The sequence below is a fragment of the Pyxicephalus adspersus genome, chromosome 2 (genome assembly GCF_032062135.1).
Source record: "Pyxicephalus adspersus chromosome 2, UCB_Pads_2.0, whole genome shotgun sequence".
NCBI classification, from domain to species: Eukaryota; Metazoa; Chordata; class Amphibia; order Anura; family Pyxicephalidae; genus Pyxicephalus; species Pyxicephalus adspersus.
This window is the reverse complement of record NC_092859.1, coordinates 96,312,207-96,329,701: the sequence shown is the minus strand read 5'-3', so window position 1 is coordinate 96,329,701 and position 17,495 is coordinate 96,312,207. Positions and strand designations below refer to the sequence as shown.

General features: G+C 34.8%; 1 protein-coding gene across 1 annotated transcript in view; it reads right to left on the bottom strand.

Moving 5' to 3' along the window:
* CPED1 (cadherin like and PC-esterase domain containing 1) overlaps nucleotides 1-17,495 on the bottom strand; it is a 129,326-nt gene that overhangs the window by 56,434 nt on the left and 55,397 nt on the right. The window contains exons 11-15 of the mRNA XM_072399032.1: nucleotides 16,507-16,667; nucleotides 13,423-13,490; nucleotides 11,314-11,343; nucleotides 10,686-10,872; nucleotides 6,453-6,621 (exon numbers count right to left, since the gene is read on the bottom strand). Coding sequence (XP_072255133.1) covers nucleotides 6,453-6,621; nucleotides 10,686-10,872; nucleotides 11,314-11,343; nucleotides 13,423-13,490; nucleotides 16,507-16,667 — 615 coding nt within the window. The remainder of the gene's footprint in view (nucleotides 1-6,452; nucleotides 6,622-10,685; nucleotides 10,873-11,313; nucleotides 11,344-13,422; nucleotides 13,491-16,506; nucleotides 16,668-17,495) is intronic.

Genomic DNA, 17,495 nt, shown 5'->3' with positions numbered 1-17,495 from the left:
TAGGAGTGATAGAGGGATTAACCTACAGGTCATGAAATTGGAAATCATTAAAGCAAACAGAACAAAAAAAATCAATTTCAGGTCCAGAAACTTCAAATGTGATTCCATGAAGCTTATTTTTGAACTATACATGGATATTACATTTAAAAAATGAACCACATCCTCAGTGATTGTGCTGGTTTATTGAAGAATTAAATTAGATTTTTTTGGGGGGGTCAGAACTATTTGATACACAAAGCATGCCTACTTTACTTTAAAGTATTTTTATTGTAAAACAAAAAATAATAAAAAAAAAAAGAAATTACCCCTATGCCAAGACTTTGTAGAGCAACCTTTTGCTCCAATTACAACTGTAAGTCTCTTGGAGTATACCTCCATTAGTATAGCACTTCTAGCCATTGGGATTTTCACCATCCCTCAAGGCACAACTGCTCCAACTCCGTCAAACTAGATGGGTTGAATGGGTGTACAGCAATCTTCAAGTCATGCCACATGAGATCAGTTGGATTTAGGTCAGGGCTTTAGCAGTATGTTTTGGGTTGTTGCCTTGCCGGAAGGTGAACCTTTGTCCCAGTATCAAACTTCAGCAGGCTAAAACAGGTCAATTGCTATCTATTAATCTAATAAACCTTTCCCTACCAGTTAAAAAATTTCCCACATCAAAAACATTCCCAACATCAAGTGTTGGGCTTGCGCTACACATGGCATTTCCTTTAATGGCTAGCAAGTTCAATTTTAACCTCATTTTAACAGAGAACCTTCTTCTTCTTCTTCTTCCAAATTGTTTCTATTATATCTTTTTTCCTATAGTAAGGCTTTTTCTGGCCACTCTTCCATAAAGCCTTACTCTATAGTGGCTATAGATTAAAGTAGATTTATGGATAGATACTCCCATTCCAAATGTGGATCTTTGCAGCTCTTTCAGTGTTATCCTTGGTGTCCTTGTTGCATCTCTCATTATAGACTGCCTTGCCCAGTGTATGAATTTTGGCCTTGCCCAGTGTGTGAATTTTGGCCTTGCCCAGTGTGAGAGTTTTGGCCTTGCTCAGTGTGAGAGTTTTGGCCTTGCCCGGTGTATCAGGTTTGTAGTGGTACCATATTATTGTTAATATGTTTTAAAAGGATTTAATGATTTTTTTTTTTACTAGAGCAACAGGTGTCAGATTAAAACAGTACAACGCAAAATGGACCAATGTGCCGCACTAATCCTTCATCCACACACACCAGCATCTATCGGTGAGTGATTATCCTTAAACTTAAAAAAAAAACAGAAAACAGTGCATATTATTTATTCATTAAAGAAAATCAATGAAACTCCCCTTGTGAATAAGAAAATGTATGCAAATGCAGCTAAGAGGGCAGCCTAAAGTCCCTGGTATTTTCATATGTATAGTATGTGATTTGGGAGATTGGCAAACAACCCACCAGCCTTGTTTCGGAATGCATGAGAAAACCAGAACTACTAAAGAACATTCATGCACAAAAAACCAAAACCAAAAAGCATCCAAACCATTATCTAAAATGATTAGTATTATTATCATTATTAATAAAAAGGATTTATATAGCGCCAACATATTATGCAGCGCTGTACATTAAATAGGGCTTGTAAATGACTGACAGATACAGACGGAGGAGGAGGAGAGGACCCTGCCCCAAAGAGCTTACAATCGAGGAGGTGGGGGAAGTAACACAGAATAGGGGGGAAGATAAATGTAAAACTAAATTTATATTTGATATTCATGTCTGATAGAAATCATTCCTCAAACTCTAGGTTCCTGGAGATACAGTTACATATTTTAATTTATACCATTTAATAGATAATATTTCTGTAAATTTTCAGTTCAACCCCCATTAAGCCTTTTGGGGCTTTAGACACAGGGTTACAGTTTGTAGTCCATATCATTGTCTAGGTAACAAATAGAATGTTATCTTTTGTGTTTAAAATAATTATATTAGATAGACAACCATAGACATGTACAGGCTGTGTTATCTCAGCTGCAGCAGAAGAAGATTGTACTGAAATACACTAAAATGCAGCTCCTGGCTACATGTGAACTAAGCACCGACCCTTTCTTTTTGCCATGGTAAACATTTATATACCAGGTCTGTACTGTGTAGAGATGGGAATGTCCAGAGGGAGACATGACCCTGGAGAGCCCATTGTGTTGAAATACTAGACAGGAATAAAATTTTATATAAATGATGATTAATATTTTGTAGTACATTTTATGTTGAAATACTTGTCCTAACAGGCAGCTAGATGAGCGGGTTTAGTGGGACGTTTTGACCTTTGCCCATTCCGTTTATCCCACCTTTTTTTTCTCATCTCTTCGCTTTTGTTGGATTGACCTGGTATCATAATCTCTGTTTCTGGTGAATCCTGCTGGACTCCAAGTATTTCTTTTTCAAGATGCAATTTTTGTTTTATGGCTTTATCTGGACTCTTTTTAAATAGGTTTTGATATATGGTTACTTGTTTGTAATTTTCTATTACTCTTTTTTTTACGCTGATCTTGTCTATTCTCCCTGTGTGGGTTTCCTTCTAGTCCTCTGCTTTCCTCTCACATCCCAAAAACATGCAGGTAGGGTAACTGGGTTTCCATCAAAAATAGTCCTTAGACTGTGGTAATTACATATGACTATGGTAGGGACATTAGATTGTGAGCCCCTTTGAGGGACAGTTAGTGATATGACTATGGACTTTGTAAAGCACTCTGTAACGTGTCAATAGTATGTAAATACTAGTTAATATTTGCTTTGGACCACAGTAACAAACAACTTAGTGGTGACAACCAGAGCCTTCATGCTTGCTTTTAAGGACCTGAAAGTATCATTGGTTGTAAAGAATTTCCAGACCCCATGTCCTTAAAAAAATAAAAAAATATTGAATTTTCTCTCAATTGTAATGAATATTCTCAGACTAATGCAATAAATGTGAAGACAATTCTGAAGTATACTGGAATGTTATACATCCATTCAAGTCAACCACATCTGACTTTTACTATATGTACCAAAATAATAACACAAAAATAAAAATCTTTCCTTGAAGTGCAGTGAGTAGGTATTATTTGCAAACTGAATGCTTGCCAGTTAAACTGACATAAGGGAAATATTCTTTTGAATTGTCCTATTTGTAATAAAGAAAACTACAATGCTGAAGAGGAAAGGACACCTTTACCATTTTACAAGTGGGTGGCTAACCAAATGTGGGGTATAGGTTGTTTGTGATAAATGTCTGCACTTAACGCTTTGAAGTTGATTTACCAAAAATTTTAATTTGATTACTAAGAAGAGTGAATTCCTATTTTGCAAGTTTAGTTTTGTGATTGTGGTTAAAATTCAGTTTGTAAAAAACATTGTTGCTTTCACATTATTGGTTAGCACAACGCATCTCATGCACTAAGAATTATAGAGTAATTAATCTTGCTGAAAAGTAAAAAGCTTAAACACCTTATAACTCAGAAATCTAGGCTTTATTGGATCTTTTTTTTCTCCTTTCATCATTTTACCCAGTTCACGTGTCACCTAGTTAACACGCAAGTATACAATGTAAAATAAAAACACCTGTGCCTACATATCTGTTATTTTTGTAATGAGGTGCATACCCAATACCATAATCAGTCCTTAATGTGCCAGTCCATGATTAATGAGAACAAATAATTCAGAGTAAACAAAACTTAACAAATCACACAAAACATACAAGTTTTCTGGCAAGCAAGACAAGGCTATGATTTGGAAACAATTTTAACTGGAGCTCATAACAAATGAAAATACAAAACATTAATCATCATTTAAGATGTCACATGATCCAAACATGAGGTTTTCATGATTTGGTAAATTTACTGGAATATTTGTTCCCATAGTTTCATCTATTTCAGTTTCCTAATGTAGCTTTTATGTAAATGGAACAACCACAAAATTAAAAAAAATATATGAGCTATAATGAACGCATTTATTGGTTGCATGTGAAATACTTTCCTTTGTGTAGACTATCACAAGTGTAACATGAATGCCAAATGTAATTCTTTTGTAGTGCTTATTTGTTTACTGCTATAGTTTCTATAGATTTTCTGAATTAATGTTGCATTCCAATCTTTTACACAACACCCGGAATTCAGTAGCTTTGTAAAGCCAAATCATTTTAGCCATGCACTTTGCTTCTGCATTATGATTCTAATTTATTCATCATGTGTGCTTGACCATATTTTTCCTCTGTTGTTTTCATGGCAGTAGCTTTTGAACTATTTTATTTTTAGTTATCTCCTAGAACTTTGTTTTATCCATGTTGCCAAATTAGACAGTCAGCAAACCCTAGTCTTTATGGGAACAAATATGTTTGGTCAGATTATGCCCTGTGGGGATACAGGAAAACATTTGGTTAATTGAATTACATGAACCAAAACCAGTATGATATTTTGAGGACCTCTAATATTTGGGGCCATCTTTACCACATGGATTCCACTCAAAATAGGTATATTTAAGCCCAAACTTAAGTTTCCCAAACACCTGCAAAGTTTGGGGATCATCTACTAGAAAAATTCATACTGTATATTACTCCTGGGGAACCAGGACAAACTTGTTCTATAACAGCAGTCACCAACCAGTGGTCCGCAAGGAAATTTTGGTGGTCTGCGGCTCTGGCCGGTGCCCCCACAAATGGGGTCAGGGGAAGGACCCTGCTGGGGGGGATGCACTGGCCAGAGCTGCGGACCACGTCCCCCGTACAAATCCCAGGCTCAGAGAGGTGGGCGGGTTGTGGCTCAGGGGAGTGGGTGGGGTTATGTCATGATGACATCACTACGGGGGAGGCTTTCCCCCTTTAATTGACACCCAGGCTCCCTGCACATGCACGGTCAGGAGCTGGAAACTTTAGTGGTCCGCAGGCCTGAAAAGGTTGGTGAGCACTGTCCTATAACAATATACCGTTAACAAAAAACATTTCTATTTGGTATGATAAGTTATATTATCTCAAAAATGTAATATTAATTAGAACAATGCCCAAACATAAACAATGTGAGGCAGCCTAAATCCCCCTGCAATCTGCAGTTGGGTTCTGTTGCCTGTGTTTTTGTTGGAGGCGTTTTATGGCACCTAGATGACCCTTGCAATGCTCGATTAATTTTATAGAGCCACTTTCTCGATATCAATATAGGTGTCCGAGAACTGAAATACTGGGATGATATGGTATATCTGGAGTTTTAAATACAGGAATACTCTATTGGAAGTCTTGTAAAACTTAATTTATTTGGACAGTGTAATTGGGTGCTCCAGGATCCATGGCCAACACATCTAGGATTGGTATGTTGTAATACGTTACATTGTTTATATAGACAGCCTTTATTAATAATATATTAATGGGACAAGCCACATTTTGAATGGCAATATAGAATATAAAGTCCAACAAAAGTAGAGGTACTGTGATGTCTCAGGCTTTCTATATACATAAAGTAGAAAAGAAGTTCTATACTTTACCTATATTTAACTTTTATCTAACATAAAGTTTTACATATTCATTCATTTCAGTGTCCACTTTAATTCAGCTTTTACAGGTAATGCCCTTTCTAATATAATACAAAGTTTATTACTTTTAAGGGAATTATGTCAGACAGGCCTTGTATTTGTCAAGTTACAGATTTTTCTAACTTTAAAATTCCATTGGTAAATTATAAAAATTGTTCAGCACCAGAAAAGACAATCACAAGATTAATTGGATATTTGTAACAATAATAGCAGATATTTAGCATGATTCTTAATAGGATTTAACTTTGAGAGAGGTTTAAGCTTGCTATTGACTGATAACATGTGCTCACATCCCTCATCATGGTTTATTCTACCCACCCTTGAACTAATTTTTCTGGCCTAACCTTCCTCTTTTTCATATCATTAGGTAAAACCTAAATTAATCCAGCAGGGAAACAGTGACAATACCTCATGGATTAGTGTATCCCAGGGCCATGGTTCCAGTGAGTGTATTATCAGATGAGTAATACTTTATTCAGAGAGTACGGAATACTGCTTAATTTACAATCTGTCTTCTCTAAAAAAAAGAACATCTGGATCTAAAGTATTTGTAGCAGTTCTCTAAATCCAAGGCAAGAAGAAAAGATATGTTCTTTTGTATCAACATCTACAATACCTGCTTCTTTGTTTTTTATTTATTACCAACATGTCAAACAGCAAATAAATAATACGTTTAAAGAGACCCTGTCTGTTCCCTGAACACATTTAAGGGCAATAAATAGAAAGCCTCCCAAGGTCCAGAAACTCCAGGTTGGATCCTTCATTAGCATTTAACATTTTATGAGTGTGGGATAACAATGTGCCTCACTATTCGCTATGGCTACTTCTTCTAACACTTACAGTACATCACTACATCAACTGCTTGTGTAAGAACCAATAGGGTCTCATTGTTTTTAACTTTAAGTGTTAGGATCACATAATTATTACTGTACCTGTACAAAACTGCACAATCTGTGATGGTCAAACAAAGGCATACTTGGACGATCTTCCCTATGCACAGTTATTCTGTAGGTTCTTAGCAATACTGGTGATGGTTTGGATTCATCCATAACATGTAGAGTAATCTGGTTAAAACCCAGGCCAAGAGGATAATTCCCAGCTCTGAAAAATAAAAATATTGCACCTAACTGTACACAACATATGTGAAATTACTCCAAGTGACCACAGAAAGATAGCACTTTAGACCAGGAAAAAATACTGTTCCAGAGTATTTGTAGAATGGGCATGTTGTAGAATCAGCATTTTTAAAACAAGTTCTGCAGTGACATCTTTTCATGATAGGTTGCGTTAAGTAAATATGTATCCAGAAGAAACAAGAAGGTTGAAGTGGCTATAATATTTCTGAGAATGCCCATTTCCTAACTGTCTGTAGCTTTTATACTTTCTAATTTAATAACTTAAAAGTGGTGTACAATAGTTAGAAATTTCTAATTGTATAGTTTCACAACCAAGGTTTCTCCAGTGTTTTCTAGGGGTTCCTTAACTGTGGCCTCTCCCATTTAATGATCCCTGCATAGTTCTGGGGTCAACACAACTTGGTAAAACCAGCTGCAAGACTTTGATGAGGTTTTAGGCTGTTTAAAAATAGTGATAAAAAAGTGATATTCTAGCTTTTCCCCACTGACTCCCTGTTAATTGGTTATAGCAGTGGTTGGGGGCAAATATTGAGAAATGCTTCTTTGGAATAAGAGCTCCATCTGGGTAACTAGCATATTTAGAAAATGATTGCCCTTGCACCAGGTTTACTCTTAGAAGATCTGTGTTCCATCAGCATTATTTAAATACTCTGTACATAACCCAGTTTAGTAGGGATTAAATATTCTGTGATACTTATAATAGTACTTCCTTTCTCAGAATATCATTGCCTGATTGTAATTAATAAACCGGTGGTGTTGGTTGATACTATACCAAATTTTCCAGCAGCATAAATAACAGGATTTGTGTGGTTGACCTATTTTTCTGAAAACCACATTGTTAGACTTCCAGCATCACATCAGCATAAGGTTCTAATCACATTCCACATTTGGTCTCCTTTCATTAGAATAGTATTGTGTATTAATAACTGAGAGAATATTAGAATCTTTAGAATATGGCACACTGTTACCAAATCTTTCATTTGAAATGTGTTCATACTTCCATACCATATGTATTTGGTCATATGTATATAGTTCTATAAAGTTACCATTTTTGTGAGTTTGTGACTTATACCTGGAACTTTATTCTTTTTTAGACATTTAAGGATAGGTCCTTACCTCCAAACAATGATGCTTTCTTTTTTATTTCTTGGGTTATAGAGGCTTTTTGACCACCACTCACTTATTCAGCTCTACATTTGTTTCAATTTAGTACAGCATTCTAGTTTCTCTTCATTCACCATGAAGTTTTAATTTCAAACTCTACAAACTGAGGTTCTCAGATGCGTACTCATTTCTTTTCTTTACCATACAAATATCTTTGAACTTTTTTTTCCTTTGGATCTTTTCTGTTCTTTTTCCTCTTGTATATTTTTTTACAATTCTTGCTTTTTGAAAAAAATAAATTAATGCTTGCCTTTATTCTACTCTTTAACATTTTATACGTGACTTTATTGGTTTATTTTATTTTATTTCCACATTTCATCAAAGCAATCTCCCTTTCTTTGTAAAGTTTTATTGTCAAGAACACTTTAACTGCTATTACTTGTCTTATTTGCTAATATATTACCAATGTTTCCTACTCAAAGTCTATACTTTGTATATTCCTTTTTTGTTTAATGTGCTTGATTTTAATTTTTAAAAGAGAGAACAATTCCAGCATCACAATAAACACGCTAAGTTTGATCTATGTACCAAATAAACACAAGGATAAAGAAGGAACAAAATTAAAATATCAAAATGCCAAATTTTCCCTCAATGAATAAAAAATGCCTATTACCCAAATTGTCTCCTTTGAGTTTAACACAAAATACTGTACGTTATTGTTATACAATTACAAAGACACTTGTTACAGTGCTAAACAAATCAGACAGGTTTTTGTTGGATAATCTATACAAGAATATACAAAAGTGGTATAATAGATAGGATTACCCTAAAAAGGTGTATTAAAATAAACTATCCAATATTCCCATAATTTCTGGAGTAATCTGTTATGAAAGACAACTCTCTCTAAAAGTTTTACTGACCTGACTAATACAATCAGTGTCCCAATAGATGGAGGCTCCCATGTAACAAGAAAAATGGATCAATAAGATTTATTTGAGAAATACCTCCTAGAACATATCAGTGGCATTCAGTGGCATTGTGGTTATAATTGTAAATAGAGTTAATTTAGGATTTAGGGACAATACCAAGTGTAGGAAAACTGACACTTTACTCATCGTCCTTCAAAAAACACTGAGCAGTATGGGCAATCCTAGAGTAAAATACAAAATGAATACCAACAGATATATTATGTGTTAGAATGAACAAGTATCCTGATCATGTGGACAGAATGGGTCTGATTTATTAAAGCTCTCCAAGACTGGAGCAGATACACTTTCAGTGGTGAACATGGGTTATCCACCAAACCTGGAATGGACTTCTTAAAAGTAATATTCTATTTGTTACCAAATGAGTTCAGTACTGGACCAGATCCATTCCAGGTTTAGTGATAAAGTTGTATTTTCTCCAGTCCTGGAGAGCTTTAATAAATCACAACCAATGTGTGCTATTTAAAGCAAACTGTACTGTGAATATCAACTAACCTTCTTACTGTTGATCTCCTAAAGACGATGTAATGTGTTTAACAACATTTTCACAATTTCCAAATTTAAAGTAAAATGATTATGAATACCTGTATAATTACCAAAATCTAATATACCGTATTTGTATCTGTGTAGGCTCAGTATGTTCCAGGTGCCTCCAACTTAGAGGACAAGATTACCCCCTTTTTTCTGAGTCTTCCTATAAGGCCTTTTCAGAATAGATGGCCCTACTGATAACAGCTTTACTCCAACTAAAGGGTACCCAACATTACATAAAGTTAGAGATACCTTTATTGGCCTATTTCTGAATGTTATAGTCACATTACTGAATGCATCAATAAAGCACAATAAATTGTGATTGTAAACTTTTGGTATATTACACAGGTAATTGTACCTGTGTTGTGCCCCAAAGCACTATATTAACTGACCAACTAGTTTTACTTCAGCATAAATTACTAGAACAGTTCATATCTTGCAAAAACCAACACAAACACAGAAACGATATGTCACATATGTCATATGTCATAAATCACAAAATTAATCCAGATACTTCTGTAAATTAATATGATATGGGGAGAAATGTAATTTAATTTGATACAATTTTTAGATGTATTGCTACTTGGTGGCAGTAAATAAAAAGTATGAACTTCTATAATTTAAAAGGTAATAACCAGAGTGATAACCAGCCCAAAGCACTACACAAATCTGTGTAAGGATTTTTATGCTAATGGTGGTGACTTTATCAGCCCTGGGGAGGAAGCACATATATATCAACATATACTTGTAAGTATTAATACACTTACAAGTAAAAGTTAAAATATTTGGAATCCAATGCATTCTGTATTATGTCTATGTAGAAATCTAATTTCCTGTTTGTGTAATTTGCTTACAGCTTTCCCAGACGTCTGCACAACCTTTGGGGAAGAAAAAAATTGTCAATCCAAGTATGCATACCAAGGGTAATGCACATCTGTAAGGATGTTGGTTTTCTTTTTACAACACATGTTGAGTGATTATAGCAGTCATAAACTCCTATTCTGTAATCTGGCTGAGGAAGTTAAAATCTAACTTCAGCCAATATTTTCAATAAAATGGAGAGAATTTAGAGTTAGAATTTGCATTAAGGTGGAGGAGGTTCCCCATTTTTATCTTAACGCTGGAACCCAGTATTGTGAGAGGGATTCCTGAAAATGTCGTCTAATTAGTGACAGAGGTAGCAATATAAAAGTGAAATGGGCTCTAACCCTTTCTGTTTTATTCTAAATAAATATAAATAAAAACCTCAAGTTTTAATGTAATAATAGGTCATGTATATAATTAAACTAGGTATTCCCGTAACAATTTTCTTCTCAACAAATGTAGACATTTACTTTGAATTAAACAGACTTAGCCATTTAATAAGTAATAAATTGTTAATTGTATTTCTTCACATCTAATATCATACCTCGGTCCATCCCTATCATCCAGGTGCACTTGGCTTTTGCAGTGTGCAGGCTCTGCTCCAATTTCCATTGTCACTACATCAAATGGCAGCTCTACATAGTAGTCTTTGATCTTTGGGTTAAATTCAGGAGTCAGGTCCAAAGGAGGATTGCTGAAGATACGACTGATGTAAGATAATGTATCATTATCTGTTCCAAGAAACAGTCATAGACGTGATTACAGAAGAGACAACTTAAGTTACCAGGGTGTTAGTTACTTGGCTATATGAATGTGTTAGAGCAGCATGTAAAACATTTAATTGTATTATTACAAACACAAATGAATAATGAACTCTGAATATGGGTTTTTAATTTTTGACTTTATTTTTGTTTGGATGACAATTTTATTTTTTTAATTAATTATTAGTTACATATGATTTTATGGGTTCATTGCTTTATTATTAGTTTCTAGTACTAATAAAGTGTGATTGCTCAGTTGGTTAGGATATACATGTCTATGGTAGATAAATGTGTATGTAAACCGAAAATTGGGATGGTAAGATCTTTGTTGTTTTTTTTTTCTAATTGTGTCGCTTTTAGGGCATTATTAAAAAAACTGCAAAAACTAAAGATTTAATAATCTATACTTACCATTACTGCAGTTCACCACTTTGCTTGTGTCTGTACAAAAAAAAGATTAGCATATTTGAAAGATCAGTAGGAGGTATAGTATGGAATAAGCAACATCATCTAAGTATTTCACTTTTCTGGGTGTTAATTCCTAATTAAGTATTATCAATAAAACAGGATGGAATCTATAAACAGATTAGGGGTTAGGGTTGTCAGGTTTTTGGGAATGGAGGCTTTACACATCCACTTGAATTCATTCAAATGAATACAAACCAACGAATGACTGGCATTGACGTTCAGTAAGTTCAGTGTTCACTAAGGCACCCATCAGCAAAAACAATCATGTTTAGGTTCATATCAATCATTATCTTTTGAAAAAGTTTCCATTGCAAAAACAGGAACTCTTTTGTTACTTCAGCATTTAACACAAGTGATATTAAATGTATGATTCTGGAAAAAAGAGGCATTGGGATGACCTGTAGTGATGGGTGAACTCAAAAAGGTCAGAATCGAACCTGGCAATTAAATGGTTTGGAGACAGGGTCTCTTTACTGGTGCAAAAAGGAGGATTTTGTTGTGATACCACTAAGGGATTAATCCATCTCTTGACTCAGAATGACTTATGGTCAGTTGGCAGCTCCTTGTTTTAGGGTGTCCTTCTTCCTTATCTGTACTTTTAGGGTCATTTTAGTTCTCTGTGTGCAGCTATATGTGGCTTGTGTATCAGGAACACAAAGAAGAGGTTGCAGGGTGACACAAATCATGTTTAAGGCTTCTTTGAAGGAAAGCCTGGAAAATGAGGTGCTAGTAGGATAATGAAGACTGGTATTTGTCAGCAGCTTTGATCTTCAACGCTGATCATTTGCACTGCTCTTCTGACAAATGACACGCAACCAGATGCAAACTCCTCTTCTGCAATGTGACAGGTGATCAGGCTCTGGACCTGGGCACCTTAAAAAAGTACAAAGGCTGGGAGGACACTGCATGGGTTACATAGCCATTGTGAGCATAAATGGTGTGTGCAGCCAACAGCAGTATTCAACAGAGGCAAAAATGGTTTGCTGTAGTGCAAAGAGGCACCCATACTGACAATGGCTCCTATAAGCATTCTACCAAACTACTAAACTTAAAATTAAATTTGGTCCTTTAATAGGCAAAATTGGGTAAAAAACAAGCACCAAGACAATTTTGGCAACAAATCCCCCTTCCTCCACCTTGCCAAACTAAAAGCTTGAACATACCCTCACTGCATTACATAACTAAAAGTAGATGCCTCAATTTGGCAGATGTTTTGCTGTATTGGGGTATGCATCAGGCATATCAAAGCATTGTCTCTGTAGAAAGCTAAAATGCAGATAGATTCATGAGGTCCTGGAGTGCAGTCAGGAGGAATTGGTACCCAACAGAAAATAGGTGTTCGGTCAACCGGATTGTATAACTGCAGCTTACTTTTATGAATGTACATTATAAAATATATATTTTTTAATACATTAAGATTTGATGAGTGACTATAAGGGCCATCAGTTTGAGACATTTTGAGTTAATTTAAACTTCTTTGACATGTATAGTTGACTGCTCACCTTTTAAACCTATTTGAAGCAAGCAAAAACCCATCCACACTTGTACTTATTTTGCCACCTGTAATTGACATCATACTTCCAGGTTACCGCTAAAATTATCAGATATACTAAATACTTGAAATCAATTAAAATAAACCAGTCTAATGTAAATATTTTCAAATAAACATAGAATAGTCACACAAAAAAGTCTATGGTGGCTTTAAGAAAATCTTGAACATTTTAAAAGAGGAGTTTACAAAGTTCACACCAGTTCAGAGTGGCTGCAGTGCTGGAAAGCATTACCATAATGGTACCCAAGGGGTAGCTTCTCTCACATCAGTTTGTTTTTAACCCCTCTATGGGGAGATCTGCTGTTCTACTTTTTGATTCATCCAGAAAGATATAGCTTAAATTACAGTTATCTGAATTACTCATCAAGGTGAAATGGCTGTCCAGAGCTTCTCAAAATGTGTCATCGGATAAATAAATAACTATTGCACCTACCCCTACGCACACAGCAATGTTTCATAACCCACTTTATGTTAGTAAAATAATATGAAATCATCCATACCTGAGAAAGATCCAGTTTCTATAGAAGTAGCAGATAATCTGGGAAATCCTCTGTATCCAAGTGGTTCCCTGTAAGGTTATGGAAGATGTCATTTTTAAATGTAAACACCCTTGAATATGTTGTAGTAATGCAGATAATTCACATACATTTACAATACAAAGTAAGACAGATGTAAAAATAATTGGTGTATATCATACTAATTATTAATACATACCGTATATAATTACTAGAAATAAGAAAACTACAGAAATAGCCTCTTCTTCTTTTGGGAATTTTCAGGTCTAAAGGTAAACTTTAAGTTATGTAAACAGATGAATACATATTAGGGAACTGTTTTACCTGGCAAAGATTTAACTTTTATGCCCATCTAGCCCTGGATTTGCACAGGTTTGATATAGTCTTCTCTATTTTTAAACTTTTAAACTTACCTCTGTAAAAACACCCTGTAGAAGAACAAACCCCATAGTTATCTTTCCAGTAGCCTGTGTGTTGAAAAGTTGTCTGTTCTTGGGTGCAGCAAGTATTCAATATTTTACACTGTGGCTTTTCCCATTGACTTGTATATGCCATAGTGATATAGGTTCTTGTTGGAGGAACCACAGCAAACCACAGGGGGAGAGATTTTCTACACACCCAGAAGTGTGGAATAGCTTCTGTAGCCATGGGCTTGTCTGAGTTGAAATGACCCGGTGTGTGACAGTTTAATTTAAGCAATACCTTTTGGTTTTTCCCTTCCCTCAGCCTGTGACTGTGAAAGTAGAACTGTAAACTGGCCGTGAGCTCTTGCATTACTGAGTTCTTTTTTATATTAGTAGTCTTCTTGTTAACACATGTGGACTGACTGGCTTTTTTCGTAGTCTAAGTTCTACTATACGGGAGACTGCAAGAGGCTGATATCAAATCAAATCCAGGTATTAAAGTGCATTTGACAAAACACTTTACTGATGCTATATTTGAAGAATATTTTAGGAGTTACATTCATCTACATTTTATATGCTCTCAGATGTAGTATAAATAGGGGTTGTAATAAAAATATTTGGTAAGGTTTACTTAAGTTTCTCTGTACTTCTTTGCTCCTTAATTTTATTAGTAGCTCACAAAAAATGGCAAAAATACCAAAATAATTCAACAAGGATGAATAGAGTAACAACGTGTAATCTTTAAATCTTTCAATTCTAGGATAATTATGATGGGGGAATCCACATGGGTTCAATTCTCCCAGAAGGTTTAGCAAGTCTTCAGCAAACCAGAACTTTAAAGCCCCCCCCCCCCCGCCAAAAAAAGCACTCGATTTCCAATTTTGATACCAAACGGACAAACTACTGTAAACAAAGCATTCGGGAAACTGGGTACTGGAATGAGGGATATGTATCAATGCAAAAAAAAAATAATATGAAAAATAGAAATACTGTACAAGAAGGGGTGGTATTTTTATGTGACTTTATGGTGAACTTTAAAAACATGCAAATCCTTTAAATACCATGCTTGGGGCATGCCGTAAGGCTCTATGTGGTTTTACAGAAAAGTATGATTTTCATGTCTCTGAAAGAAAACTTTAGCAGCACACTTTTGGCTGTAGATTTTATTTTTTTTTTTCTGTTTCAGTTTGCTTACATACAACATCGCATCCCAATTTAGTTCTTTTTAATTTAAAAGGAAGCTTTAAAAAATAGTACTGCAGGTGACACAGTATGTAAAGTTAACTAGCAGAATTGTTTTATTACAAAGACTTGGCCCAAATGAACTAGAGAATATAGACAAGCAATAAAATGCAGAGGATACAGTAGTGTAAAATTGGCCGGAATGGACCTGACTTATTTTATTTATGGGGATAGAGGGACTGAGAAATTTATAGTAGGGTTAATGCTGACGTTATAACTGCATACATGTTTACAGGAAAAAAAAAAACTAAAAAAAAATCCTATAAATGATAAATGAATTGGCCTGAAGCATTAGCTATGGCTTCACTTAAACAATTGTTTCATGCTAAATCCCCCAGGCAGTCTGGAAGTCCTTGACATATCACTTTACTATACTGCTGCTCATTTGTCATATATTGAAGTTGCCACACAAACCATAAAGAGTGGGTGAGTGAAAAGTAGTTAGTCAGACCCATTTTTATTTGCTGCCATGGCCAAAAAGACCATTTTTCATTTGAAATTATCACATCCCACAATTGGGCCCTGTCTGAATATTTTCCACCCACAGTAATTTGAAGGAGGCAGACATATGGTTCTCACTTCTTTTTCCCTAAGCTCATGCTTCCTCACTTTCCATTCCCTTCTTTTTCACAATTGTTCCTTTCCTCCTTCCCTTCCCCCTTTATTTCAAGATTTTTCGTTCTCCTCCTGTGTTCTATAAAACTGTATCTTTTACAAGAAAGGGATGACATATGGTATGCTCTACTCAGGGCAGACAGTCATGAAAGACAGACTTGGGTTTGCACACCTTAGGTGCCTCCCATACCTGTAGCATTTGCCGCAGCATTATATTTTGATAGGATTTGAATGTTTAGGGCACCTTGTTTTAGTGTAGGTTCTTTATTGAATGATATTGTTTCTCAGTTGTCACAGTGTACCTACAAACTATTGTCCATGTTAAGAATGCTATAACAAAATGAGCAACTGAACAAGCCTGCAGAGAGAAGGTTTTATTGTTTATTTTATAATTGCTATGATGGTAAAACAGTAAACTCTAAATCATTTAAGAGAAAAATGTAATCAATTAAGAAGAGCTTGTCTATAGGTGTTTTGTTTCAGATTTATGTAATATGGACCGCCCTAAATTCTAGATTAAATCCTAAATAAGGTATTATATGAATAATATGTATAGTACAGTGAATTAGTACAATGCACAATTACATTTGTTTTATGGAAAAACACATTTACTTTATCATTCAAAAACTACAAATACCAGTGGAAAGATTCCACTGGAAAGTTTCAAGATTAACCATTATCAGTACACCATAACCTATTTCCTTTTTTCTTAGCTACAGCAATTCATAATGTTTTCCCCTTTTATGCTTCCTGTTTTATTTAAAACTACCAAATAATACATTCCAATAATATTCATTACTAGACATACCTTTGAGTTGCAATGGAAATATTGAAGATTTCAGAGTATTCCATTAGAGAAGAAAATATTTCATGTTTTCTCAGTGAGGATTCACACTCTTTCAGATGTTTAATTTTAAGGTGAAGATCATTCTTGAATTTTTTTATTAAAAGAGAGGAAGAAGGGTAAATCTAAAAAAAAAATAAAAAAAAATAATAAATAATATTAAATTACATTTGATCTTTTCAGATATGGTATCACATTGTTAGTATATTATTTTTTCTCTGTTTAAATACATTTTAATGTAATGATTGTAAAATCTCTATTTGGTTTACCAACATCTATGTAATATGTAGGTTGATCTAAAATATTTACTCAATTTGTATCAAGTCTGGTAGTTCCTCACATCTCAGTTGTTAAAAAACCTAAAGGAGATTAGACAATCAGGGTGTAACTTGTGATACATTCTCTAAAATGTGATTCTTTTAGAATTATAGGTTTTAAATTACCTAGAAAGTTTGGTATGTGATCAGTTTCTAAGGGATAGGATTCATGACTACTTAGGTAGTGTTGCCGAGCCTAAACGTCTAAAGATAAGGAGAGGATGAAGAAAAAAGTGGCTCTTTAAGGCAGTATTATTATAAAATTGATTAAAATCTTTTATTTATATTCAATAAAATAAAATAAAGGTGCTGGTTGCCTGCTGACAGGACACTCTTTTCTTTTATCCAAAAAAGCAATATCCAACCCCTTTTTTCCTGTGTACTTGAAAACTTCATCTCTCTCTAACACCATAGAAGTCATCCTGGGGGTTTGACATATTACCCATATTCATTATCTTACTTTGGAGAGTGAATCTCTGTTTAGTATTTTGCATCTCTTTTACATCTTACATCTCTCTCTTCTTTTAACTTACATCACTACCTGGTCAATATACCAAGGTCTCAACTCTCCTGAGGAAGCCCATGAGGGCGAAACGCGTCGGGAGAGACCATTATCGGAAAATCACCTATATTGAC